General features: G+C 46.1%; 1 protein-coding gene across 2 annotated transcripts in view; it reads right to left on the reverse strand.

The window, feature by feature from the left end:
- The window catches only part of srpx2 (sushi-repeat containing protein X-linked 2), a 122,646-nt gene that overhangs the window by 37,158 nt on the left and 72,208 nt on the right, over positions 1–13,280 (reverse strand). For both annotated transcript variants that reach the window (XM_072505360.1, XM_072505359.1), the window contains 2 exons: positions 1,890–2,066; positions 289–415 (listed from right to left, as the gene is read on the reverse strand). In XM_072505360.1, coding sequence (XP_072361461.1) covers positions 289–415; positions 1,890–2,066 — 304 coding nt within the window. The remainder of the gene's footprint in view (positions 1–288; positions 416–1,889; positions 2,067–13,280) is intronic.

Below are 13,280 nucleotides of genomic sequence, written 5' to 3' on the forward strand. Positions count from 1 at the left end.
GAGCTTCAAACTGGACCCAGGAAACCACTGCTCTTCTCTCAGAAACCACCAATCCGCATCCTCCTCTTCTCCCTCTCTTCTTTCTCTCGCTCTCCCCCAATTCACCTTCCCTCATCCTCCTTCTCTTCCCATCTTCCTCTCCTATCCCTCCTCCCATTCCCCCCCCCCCCCCCCCCCGCCTAACACTCTCCTCTCTTGATTTCATCGCCATACAGATCCAATGACTCCATCTTTCCTACATTTGAGTTTGACTCCTCGAGATAAACCAGTTAATGAAATAGGACAAACTTGGCGCTGTGTTTATCAGCCACATCTTTTACACGTGGTGAATCCCAATATACTCGCGTAGTCAGCCGCCCTGGTTCAGCCACCTTCTCCCTGGGCCCGGGACACTTTATCCTCGGAGGTTCATAATCTATTAAAATCGAGAAATTGTTAATTAGTATTCTTTTGCATTCTAATTGTTTCCCCACGTCCCACCCACCCTGAAGGCAGTGAGCAATGCTTTGATGCTGTTTTACAGGTACCAGCAGTTTGAGAGCCATATGTCCATGCTGTGAGTTGTGCGTGAATGGAGGGGAGCATCACACCAGCACTAGTCCTATTCTGTTCTAACAGGACAGATTCCCCGCAAGGGTAATCTGTAGTGTGAAACTCAGCTGACTTTGTGCTCCACCAACCCAGAAACACTAATAACTCCATTCCTATATGGCTGTGGTGGAGAGCAGCTAACTTGGCACAGGCCATGGATCAGGCCAGGAATCGTACAGCTGCGTGTGGATCGGTGACATACATTTTAGAAATATTGTACAGTGTATTTGTACTGCACTGTATGGATCAAATCAATTTTGTTTCCAATAGGCCAATTTATGAAATCAGGTTGGCTTTGTGATGAAACTACCTTGGGGTAATTAATAAATAAAAGGTCTATTTTTGGAGAGCGCTGGCTCAGATTTCTCTGATCTTGACAGATTCTGGTTCAGCCCAGCTGAGGTAATCAGCATTTCCACTTTTTGATTCAATGGTAAATTACTTTGGCCAACTTCAACCTTGGTCCGAGTGGAGACCAGATCACCAAAATAAAACTGTTCACTCGAAGAGGGTACAAAATGGTAAGGATTAAATAAAGGAAACTTTGAACCAGTATATTAAGGCACGCTGACAGGGCAGAATGAGAAGACTTACTCAGCACCTGGACATTTAATATTTGATTTGGGGTTATTTGATGCTGGCCCCAATTCATAAAAAGATCTATAACCAAAATCCTCACCTTAACAGGCAGAGGTTTGAAAGTGGTTCAAACAACTAAAATTTCACAGAATTGTCACAGAGCAAGAGGAGGATATTTGGCCCATTATGCCTGCACCAGCTCTCCTTTGAGCTGACTTTGTTAGAAATTACTCTCAGCTGAATTACTGAATGAATTAATCATTCTTATATTTCAATTTTAAAGAGAAATGTTAACTCAGAATTTGAAATCTGTTAACACCTGTCATAATGTAGCAGGCAAAAGACTATCGTGGAAATAAATTCAGCATTCATCTGCCAGCATCACCAACAGCAATTTCTAACCAACAATTATCACCAAAATAACGCCAGTGAGAAACTTCGAATGCAAGGAGGAACTACTAAAACAACACGATGTGGCTACAGAGACTTCTTTGGTGAGCTCTCGGAAACGCAGAATTTGGATTTTTTTTGACAACAACATTTTGATAGCGTGTTTCTCATTAAAGTGTGTGTGAACAGTAAAAGCACAGTAGAATTTTGAGGAGCTGTGTTTGAAGCATAGGATAAGAAAGTCAGGAAGTAAAACCCATTCTTTTCTCCTCTTATAAGCTGCAAGAATTTAATAATTACAAAACCAAGTGGGTTCCAGTCCAATTTACCTACACATAAAGGTTCACTCCCACTCCACTGGCCATTCTCCAGGCACATTCTCGTTCTGTCTCCTTCCAGTTGGTATCCTTGCTCACATATGTACTCACACTGGGAATCCATACGTATCCCCTTGGAGCACACATACGATCCATATGGAAACGCCGGAAGTGTATGACAACGCACCTCTGGGAAGGAAATAGTCATTAGCAATGCAATTGGACTATCAACATTCTGATGTTGAAAGGTGACAATTTATCCCAGTTACACTGTACATAAAATTAGCTTAAACTCCCGGTTGTTTTGTGAATTTGAGGAGTTTCTGACCCAGTTGGTTCAACTTACAGTATCGACACAGCAGAGAACTAGTTTATAAAAATGCATAATATTTACGTAACTCCCATAGTTTTCAATTATGATTACATGAAATAATGCCAAAAATCAGATCATTATTTATCCATAATCCATTTATCGGTAATCCTGTCAAATAGGCTAAGCTGGATCTTGAGGTAAAGCTACTGGCATCTCAAATAAGCTTATTAATTTGTTGATCATGCCCACCGTGCGACACAAACCTTGCTCCTGAGTAATGGAAAGGAACCAGCAGAGTTGATGAGGGGAAGCCACCAGTGGATGTGGTTTATTTGGACTTTCAGAAAGCTTTCAACAAAGTCCCACATAAGAGATTAGGGTGTACAATTAAAGTGCTCAGGAATGAGAGTAGTGTATTGAGATGGATAGAAAATGGATTGGCAGACAGGAAACAAAGGGTAGGAATAAACTAGAACCCCAGCAATCCACAATTAATGATTTAGATGAGGGAACTAAATGTAATATCTCCAAATTTGCAGAAGACACAAAGCTGGTGACAATGAGCTGTGAGGAGGATGCAGAAATGCTTCAGTGTGATTTGGACAAGTTGAGTGAGTGGGCAAATGCATGGCAGATGCAGTAAAATGTGGATAAATGTGAGGTTATCTGCTTTGGTAGCAAAAGCAAGACGGCAGATTATTAAATGAATGACTATAGAGCGAGAGAGAGGAATGTGCAACAAGACCTGGGTGTTCTTGGCAGTAAGCTGGAAGTAAGCATTCAGGAGCAGCAGACGATAAAGAAGGCAAGTGGTCTTCATTGCGAGAGGATTCGAGTACAGGATTAGGGATGTTTTGCTGCAGTTATACAAGATCACACCTGGAATATTGTGTGCAGTTTTATTCTCCTCATCTGAGGAAGAATGTTCTTGCTATGGAGGAAGTGCAGAGAAGGTTCATCAGACTGATTCCTGGGATGGCAGGACCGACGTGTGAGGAGAGATTAACATAGTTAGGATTATATTTGCGGATGCAGAAGGGATGTTCCTGGCAGGGAAGTCCAGAACCAAGCGTCACAGTCTGAGGATTCTGGGTAGACCATTTAGAACTGAGATGAGGAGAAATTTCTTCACCCAGAGAGTGTCGAGCCTGTGGAACTCGCTATCACAGAAAGCAGTTGAGGCCAAAAGTATGTTTTCAAGAAGTTAGATACAGCTCTTGGGGCTAAAGTGATCAAAGGATATTGGAGGGGGGAAAGCAGGAACAGATTACTGAGTTGGATGATCAGACATGACCATAATGAAAGGCGAGCAGGATCAAAAGAGCCAAATAGCCTCCTCCTGCTCCAATTTTCTATGCTTCTATGAGGGTAATACATTTCAAAATGACTCAGTTGGACTGGTCAGGTAACACTCAGAATGCGTACTGGACACTTTGGCCACCTTTAAAACACAGAACATTACCCCACCTGTGTCAGGTACGCAGACTAACCTGCACAAGCACTGGAATGTTTTCAGTTTTAAAGGAACTCAGAAGACTCACTGTTTATAGTCAGTATAACATAGCGGACAGGCATTATATTTTTGAACTCGCTGCCTAGTAACTAGAGGATTTGGCGCCTGACAGTATGTAGGTGTAACTGATGGAAAAGAAAAAGACACTTCAAATGCTATAAATTATGAAACAAAAGCAGAAAATGGAAGGAGTGCACAGTACATTATTCAGAATTTGTTAAGACACAGGACAGATTAACATTTTGAGTACAAGACTGAAGGAGGCGAAATATGGAGAGGTCAGAGTTGGAACAGGAAGAGTAAAAGTGACATTTTTGACTTTACATTTATCTGTGGTTCAGGAAAGAACAATGATATTTAGGGAATAGTTGTTTTTGTGAGGGCCAGGAAGAATCCAGCACGGTTTGTAGAGTCAAACAGAAAGTAACTTTGTTTACAATGATATGTACACAGGGCCAGTAGTTCACTGCTGGTTCCCTCTCTAGCCGGTAGCCCACTGACCAGCTCTATTTTATTTCAACATTTTCTTTCCAATTAAGAGACAATTTAGCGTGGCCAATCCACCTATCCCACACATCTTTGGGTTGTGGGGGTGAGACCCATGCAGTCACAGGGGAATGTGCAATGTCCTCACAGACAGTGACCCAGAGCCAGGATCGAACCCGGGTCCTCAGTGCGGTGAGGCAGCAGTGCTAACCACTGTGCCACCATGCCGCCCGACCAGCTCTATTTATACAACTGCACTGCGAATGATTGCCCCACCCCTCTTTGGGGGAGCTCAGATTCCCCAAGGAACATTGGGTAACCAATTGTCTCCAGCCAATAAGATCCAGACAGGTTATAACATCTGCCTAAACTGCTTTTCATCTCTTTCGCACAGAGGTGATGATACTCGGGGCATAAACATAGTACAATAAATTGGAAGAAGGTCCATAAATTATTGGCTTAGATTTTGCTGTGCTTAATAACGGCAAAGCAGTCAATGCTTGGGTAATTCCGGCATCAACGTCTGGCAGCTGCACATGTGCAGTTAAAAGCAGAAATCAGCTTTTTTTCTCCTTTTCTCTTTTCTGCTGTTGTTGGTACCTTTCGTCGTGTTCTCTGGGTGTGCTGCAGCCTTCATTGTAACATAAAGGTGGCCGGTCAGCAATGGGGATTAAAGGTGTTGGTTGGGGTTTTTTATGTCTATGGTTTTTATGTTTGTTTCGGGTGGGTGATATGCAGGTACTGTGTTACTGTGTTGCTATTTTATTAATGCTCAGAAAGGGATGTGGGTTAACACTTATCTGTGTACACAGCTGGAACTGCCCCCCAACCAGGCTGATCGCCGGGAATGTCAGAGGACTAAATGGGCCTGTCAAAAGGGCACGTGTGTTCGCACACTTGCGGGCTCTAAAGGCGGATGTAATTATGTTGCAGGAGACACATTTGGAAGTGTCTGACCAGACTAGGCTAAGGAAGGGCTGGATCAGCCAGGTCTTCCACTCGGGCTTGGATTATAAATCCAGGGGGGTAGCAATTATGATCAATAAGCGGGTTCAATTTGAGGCGGAGGGCGTAGTCGCAGACGACGGGGGCAGATTCCTTATGGTAAGGGGCAAGCTGGAGGGGAGGAGAGTGGTGCTGGTGAACATATATGCTCCGAACTGGGATGGCGCTGACTTTATTAAAAGAGTGCTGGGGAAGATCCCAGACCGAGACTCAAATTGATGAGGGGGGGGGGAATTTAATACGGTCTTCGTCCCGGGGCTAGACCGGTCATGTTCCAGAACAGGTAGGCTCCCAGCAATCGCAAGGGATCTGAAAGGGTTCACGGAGCAAATGGGGGCAGTGGACCCATGGAGAGCTGGACAGCCGACGGGAAGGGGCTACTCGTTCTACTCGCTTGTTCGTAAAGTATACTCTAGGATTGATTTCTTTATCTTGAGCAGGGACTGTGTAGGGGGGTAAAGAATACGGATTACTCGGCAATCACTATTTCGGACCATGCCCCACATTGGGTGGACCTGCAGGTCGGTGGAGCGAATTACCAACGCCCGCAATGGAGGTTAGACGTAGGATTGTTGTTGGAGGAGGGGACATGTGGGAGACTGCGGAAGTGTATGCAAAATTACTTGCAGGTGAACGATACGGGGGAGGTTTCAGCAGCGACCCTGTGGGAGGCGCTGAAGGCAGTCGTGAGGGGGAGCTGATCTCAATTAGGGCTCACAGGGATAGGGCGGACAGAGCAGAAATGGATAGATTGGTTAAGGAGATTCACCGGATAGACGAGGAGCATGCGGGGTCCCCGGGGGAGGACCTACTCAGTGAGAGACGGAGACTGCAGGCGGAACTGGGAGTGCTATCCACGAGTAGAGCCGTGGAACAGCTTAGGAAGGCAAGGGGTGTGGTGTATGAGCATGGGGAGAAGGCCAGCAGATTGCTAGCGCAGCAACTCAGGAAGAGGGAGGCGGCCAGGGAAATAAGTAGAGTGGTTGCTGGGGAGGGGAGCAGAGTGGGCGACCCGTCAGGACTGAATAACGTATTTCGGGACTTTTATAGTAAGCTTTACACTTCAGGACCCCCGGAGGAGCCGGAGGGGATGAAACGGTTCCTGGACGGACTAACCTTCCCAAATGTAGGCGGGGGACTAGTGAATGGTCTGAAGGCCCCGATTAGAGCAGAGGAGGTACTGGGGGGCCTAAAGGCCATGCAGTTGGGGAAAGCCCCGGGACCGGATGGATACCCAGTTGAGTTTTACAAAAGGTTCGCGGAGATAGTGGGACCGGTCCTGACTAGGGTTTTTAATGAGGCGAGGGACAGAGGGACCCTGCCTCCGACGATGTCGCAAGCCACCATCTCGCTGATATTAAAGCGGGACAAGGACCCGGAATCCTGTGGGTCATACAGGCCAATCTCCCTGATCAATGTGGACGCCAAGCTCCTGGCCAAGGTCCTGGTGATTAGAATTGAGGACTGCGTACCGGAGGTGATTGGGGACGACCAAACAGGGTTTGTGAAAGGCAGGCAGCTGACAACTAACTTGAGAAGATTGCTTAATGTGATCATGATGCCCCCGACGGGCAAGGAGGTGGAGATAGTGGTGGCAATGGACGCTGAGAAGGCCTTCGACCGGGTGGAGTGGGACTATTTGTGGGAGGTACTCGGACGGTTCGGGTTCGGGGAGGGACTGGTTAATTGGGTCAGACTATTGTACCAGGCCCCAAAAGCTAGCGTAAGGACGAACAGGATACTGTCAGATTACTTCAGATTACATCGCGGGACCAGACAGGGATGCCCACTCTCCCCGTTGCTGTTCGCGCTGGCCATAGAACCGTTGGCGATTGCACTGAGAGCTGCAAAGGGATGGAAGGGAATGACTGGGGGGGGGGGGGGGGTATAAATTAAATATGGCCAAGAGTGAGATGTTTGTGGTGCAGGCAAGGGGCCAGGAGAATAGACTGAAGGAGCTGCCATTTAGGCTGGTTGAGGAAAGTTTTCGGTACTTGGGGATACAGGTGGCACGAGACTGGGGCAGGTTACATAAGTTAAATTTGTCTAGAGTGGTGGAACAAATGAAGAGGGAGTTTTCGGAGATGGGATTCACTCCCGCTGTCACTTGCGGGGAGGGTGCAGACGTAAAGATGACAATCCTCCCTAGATTCCTGTTCATCTTCCAGTGCTTCCCGATCTTTATCCCACGGTCCTTCTTCAAAAGGACCGGCAAAATCATCATGAGCTTTGTCTGGCCGGGAAAATCCCCGCGGGGGAGGAAGGCGATGCTTGAAAGGAGCCGCAGCGAGGGGGGACTGGCATTGTCGAATCTGATCAACTACTACTGGGCGGCTAACATAGCCATGATAAGGAAGTGGATGGTGGGTACGGGGTCTATCTGGCAGCGGGTGGAAGCGGCTTCGTGCAGGGGCACCAGTTTGGCAGCCGTGGTCACGGCTCCCCTACCGCTTGCACCGGCCAGGTACTCCACCAGCCCGGTAGTGGGGGTGGCCCTGCGGATTTGGGGCAAGTGGAGAAAGCATGCAGGGGAGATGGGGGCATCGGTCTGGGCTGCAATTTGTGATAACCATCGATTCACCCCCGGGAACATGGATGGAGGGTTTCGAGCATGGCGGTGGGCGGGGGTGAGGAGGGTGGGTGATATGTTCCTGGGGGGGAACTTTGCGAGTTTGAGGGAGTTGGAGGAGAAAGCTGAGCTGGAAAGGGGAAATGACTTTAGGTACAGACAGGTCCCATCCTTCCTACGCCTCCCGCCAATAGGCATCCAGGACAAAATAGTCTCTAGAGGAGAAGGAGGAGAGGCTAGAGTCTCGGATATTTACAAGGTGCTCATGAAGGGGGAAGGGTCCCAGACGGAGGAACTGAAACTCAAATGGAGGAGGAGCTCGGCGGGGTGATGGAGGACGGGGTGTGGGCGGAAGCCCTGAGTAGGGTAAACTCAACCGCAACATGTGCCAGGCTCGGCCTGATTCAGTTTAAGGTCGTTCACCGGGCCCACATGACGGTAGCTCAGATGAGCAAAATCTTTGGGGTAGAGGACAAGTGCGCTCGATGCGCGGGAGGACCAGCGAACCATGTTCACATGTTTTGGGCATGCCCTAAGCTTAGGGGGTACTGGGAGGGGTTCGCGGGGGTCATGTCCTGGATTCTGAAAACAAGGGTGGTGATGAGTCCAGAGGTGGAAATTTTCGGGCTTTCGGAGGACCCGGGAGTCCAGAGGGAGAAAGAGGCAGATGTTCTGGCCTTTGCTTCCCTAATAACCCGGCGGCGAATACTGCTGGCACGGAGGGACTTAAAACCCCCAAAGACCGGACTATGGCTTTCGGACATGTCAAGTTTTCTGGGTATGGAAAAAAATCAAGTTCGCCTTGAGGGGATCTGTGCTGGGGTTCGCCTGAAGGTGGCAACCATTCATCGACTTCTTCGCAGGAGAGTGAACATCAGCGGGGGGGGGGGGGGGGGGGGGGGGAGATTAGAGTAGAGTAGGAGGGATAAATAGGCGGGGAATGTCTATGGGAGATGAGCGGGTATGTGCATTATGGTTTGGTTGAAGTGTTGGTTTTTCATTGATGTTTGCATATTTCTGTAATCTGTAACTGTTTACAATGCCAAAAAATACCTCAATAAAATTGTTTGTTAAAAAAAAAGAAGCAGAAATCAGGAAGTTGCTGTCAATGATACCCTGGGCTGTTGTTGTATTCACTGATGGAACATGCGTAGAGGTGATTACAATGTTGTCATCCCAGGGTAATTACTTACTCGTGTCATGCTAAAACCAGATTAAGAGGTTACGTTTTATGTAATCAGGAGTAAACAAGTTTTTAAATGGCATCAGTGATAATTACTGAACAACCTTTCTAGCCATGAACAATGAATTCTACAAGTGTGGAGTCACATTCCCCCAAAAAATAAACGCTGTAGTTTAAAACAAAATCATTTTTATTTTTCTGATTCAAGTCGCTCCCTTAACCCCATGTGCATAACCCAATCTATATTTAGTTTTTTGTACAATGATTTAAATGCGGTTTATATTTAGTGTTTGTTTGCTTCCTGTTTTGCCTCAGTGAGGATTCTTCACCATGATTGCTTTAAGAGCCTCCCTGCAGCTTGCCCTGCTGAGATACCCCTGCGAGATGATGTTGCAATGGGCTAGATAACTAGAAGTCACCCCTGACTATCTCTGGACAAACGTATGCAAGGTGGACAGTGAACGCAGTTCCTTTAGCATTCACAACAAAATCCAGGGCATTGTCTCACATGGGAAGAGTGCTTAGAAGTCCAGGAAACGTCATGAAAGGAAGTGAATACACACATGTTGTATCTTCCATGGTCCAACCAGAACATGTGAGAGGAAGACCACAAATTCTTTGCAATTTGGAGCAAGGAAAAAGGGCAAGGGAACAGGATGATTAATTGCCCACCACTGAACAAATCCTAACATATATCAGAGATTTTAATGAATGACAAACAGTTGCACGACCTGTGACAAAGGTGATCGTTTTGTTGTTGTCTCAGTTATGTAGTTTTAAATCCCTTAATTTATTTTCCATTTCAATCGGCACATTCATGTTGGTTGTTGTCCACTGATCAGCACATTGAGATTATAAGGTCAACGCTCCATTCTGACTTCAATCTTGGCTCCCGCTGCTGATTTTAAATCTGTGTCTTTATTTCGATCCTGGTGTATTTTCCTCAGGTTAGATGGAGGTTGGGGAGGAGATTTGTTGTATATATTTCATGGCACTGGAATAGCAGAGCTGAGCAACAGCTGTTTAAAACGTCCTGATACAGTGCTACCTCTGGGTTTACTGCCTTTGAAGAAACTGTTTCACTAGAATGGAATTTTGAGACAGCTTGAGATGATTTTTCCATTCCCTTCCCCAGACACCTCCACACCGCCTGTAAAGGGGATAAGGCAGATATCTTGGGTGGGATTCTCCATCCCGCCAGCCCAGTTTTCCAACATGGTGCGCCCACACTGGCAGCGGGATTCTCCGACCCCGCAACTGACCAATGGGGTTTCCCATTGTGGCCACCCCCACGCCATCGGGAAACCCACGGGTGTGGGTGCGCTGCCAGAAAAGTGGCAGATCCTACCGACAAAGAATCCCGCAGTTTGTCTTATATAAAGATGAAATACAACATGCACTTCATCATTTATTTTTATTTATTTCAACTCATTTTCCAATTCCCACTTTTTTCATTGTTAAATAAAGCTGCCATTTGTAACAGCTGTTTTTTTTATTGTAGTATCTTTAGTGTATGTATTTAGGTCATCAAGTTCCTAAAGTGTCAAATACTAACAGAATTCATGTGAATATTCTTGTGGGGACATTTATATTGTATTTCAGTACCATGAGGATTTGCAATATTCGATCAGCCAACAGCCTTCCTGTCTCATATCAAGACAAGTTAAGGCCTGTGTTTTTGTAAAGACGGAGAGGTTGTCTGGCTTAGCTAAAATGGTCCGTTCTGGAACACAGTACGTTTTCACCAGAGGTGGAACAGGACGGGTTGTAGTTTTTACAGACTTGGTTCACAGAGACAGCTGTACATTAAAAAGTGCAGCTGCCTTCAAACAAGTTTAACTTTCGCAAGTGGGAAAATTGTCGACTTTACATTTTTCAGCAGAAGATCTAAAGCTGCCAAAGCTATTTGGAGAGGTAGAGTATGTTTTTGAAGAGGCCAAGGGATACCTTTGAGAGAAGTAAGGTGCCCTTTGGGAGAGGTCAAGTGCCTTTTGGGTTTGTTAAAAGTAGACATGAATGTGCATAAACCAATTGCAAAAAGAAGCCCTCCAACCCTCACCCCTCATACCCCTTGCCCCCCCCCCCCCACACACACACTCCTCATGCACCATCCATGTCAACCCACACCAACTCATGCTGCTAGCTACTCCTCAAGTCACTCATACCCTCCTATGCCCCTCTACCCACCCCCACCCATGCTTTCCCATCTCCTCCAGGTCAACCTATGCCCCTCTACCCACCTCCATTACCATTTACAGCTCTTATGCCTAGAATTGGATACATTCATTGAAACTGTCCAACTGTGAAGACATTTCACTTTCATTGGAATTGTCAAACACATTAGAACTTTTAAGATGTGAAGGCATTTAAATTTGCTGGCCTTTAAATGTTAAAAACGATTCTGCTGTTTACAAACTCTGTGCTTGCTATTGCACTCTGTCGGTTAGCTTAACAGGATTAGTGCTGCATGACTGATTTTACAACCTATCATTATCACCATTGGTGGGGCTTGTCAGTTCCATTTGATTGGCAGTTCCAAGCAGTTATAAAGTATTTGATGTGGGGCTATGAATTAAATTATTTGCTTTAATTAGGAATAATGCAGCTGAAGAAATGTAATGTGGTGAATGGGTTATGAATAAGAGCGTTTTATAAATAATAAAGTCTGCAATAGATACTTCAACCTTTTAATTATTCTAACATGGGTCCTGAGGTCTGCCCATGGTGGATATGCATATGCATGGTGGATATGGTGAGTTGGCATAGAGTATGATCAGAGAGTAGGGAGCATGGGTTGGCAAACATTGACACTAAGTAGGCATAAGAGCTGTAAATGGTAATGGAGGTGGGTAGAGGGACTTAGTTGGCCTGGAGGAGATGAGAAAGCATGGGTGATGGTGGGTAGAGGGGCATAGGAGGGTATGAGGGACTGAGGAGTAGGTAGCAGCATGAGTTGGTGTGAGTTGACATGGATGGTGCATGAGGAGTATGTGGGGGGGGGGGGGCAAGGGGGTATGAGGGGTGAGGGTTGGAGGGCTTCTTTTTGCAATTGGTCAAAGTCCTGGATCACCAACGTGAGCCTTTCAGATAGTCCTCTTCCACATCCAGCAATCCCTGTGGCTGCCTCCAAGCTTTCTGCTCTCCCCCCTCCTCTTCCCCCAACAACCACCAGTGCACTTCCTTTCTCTCCATGCCCTACTCCATCAACAGATAGCTGATAGATGATCTGGTGTCGATTGTCCCTCCAGTAAATGCAAGTTTCCCTGCAGGCAGTTTTCACTTTGAAGCAATCATGTCGTACACTTATTGAGATATGGTGATGATCTCCTTGACCCAACCATGGACACAAGTTGAGTGTACATGGAACGAGACTTGGTCTGCTACCAAAATCAGCGCACTATATCAAACAGGTCTCTACCCATTGTTTCAGAAGCCTCGAAAGATTTGTGTGCCTTACTGTAAAACACTATGAGGTTCTTCAAAATAGGACTTATTTTGGCCAAGTTAGCCACACATTTCTCTTCAAATTTGACATCACCGTGGACATTTGTACCTATCTTTGGATACTGGACACTGTATTAGTACCTTTGGGGAACCTTGCCCATGCATTAAGCATAGTTTTCATTTTGGGAGGGAAGCTTTGCATTCCAAATAGGACAGCTCACCTACGGAATACCTTTTGCAGGCAACACTAAAGGATCTGACTCCCCTGGAGCTGCCGTGACTGAGCTGCTCGGCCAAGTTCTTCACTGACATCACCTACAAGGAACTACTCCTGGGCTCAGTGCTACTTTAAGACGTTGTTGCAGCCCTTTAAATATTTGCAGCAATACTCTCAAATTCCAGTGTGCAGGAGGAAGCGGCAAAAAAAAAAATTTGTGTTCACATTGCTCATATCCCACCATATTCCGCTTGCATGTCAATATTGCAGAAATTGGATTTTTTTTACCCTTAAGAGAGCACTGTATAAATCCTGAGCCGCACTCGGTGACACCAGGCTTGACCTTTGAAAGTCTTGATTAAAGGACGCAAGGGAGATTGGAGCATGTAGGGAATTATATAATTCACCCAGTGCCACATAAACCAACAGAGGAAACCAATGTACCAAGTCGTTCTCCACATGATTTTCAACTGGGAACAGAAAAAGCATTTTGACCATTGATGAAGGGATATGGGCTGCAGAAGCCACAAATCAGATGAGACACAATCTATCTTTCATGTGAAGGAGCAACAAGTTTGATGATTCTCCATTGATACCCTATTACTATTCAAAACATGTTTCCTTCTGCCCTCCATTTCCTCTGGGGTTTTTTTTTTGCTTCTTTCATCCATCT

Source organism: Scyliorhinus torazame, chromosome 5, assembly GCF_047496885.1.
Source record: "Scyliorhinus torazame isolate Kashiwa2021f chromosome 5, sScyTor2.1, whole genome shotgun sequence".
Taxonomy (NCBI): Eukaryota; Metazoa; Chordata; class Chondrichthyes; order Carcharhiniformes; family Scyliorhinidae; genus Scyliorhinus; species Scyliorhinus torazame.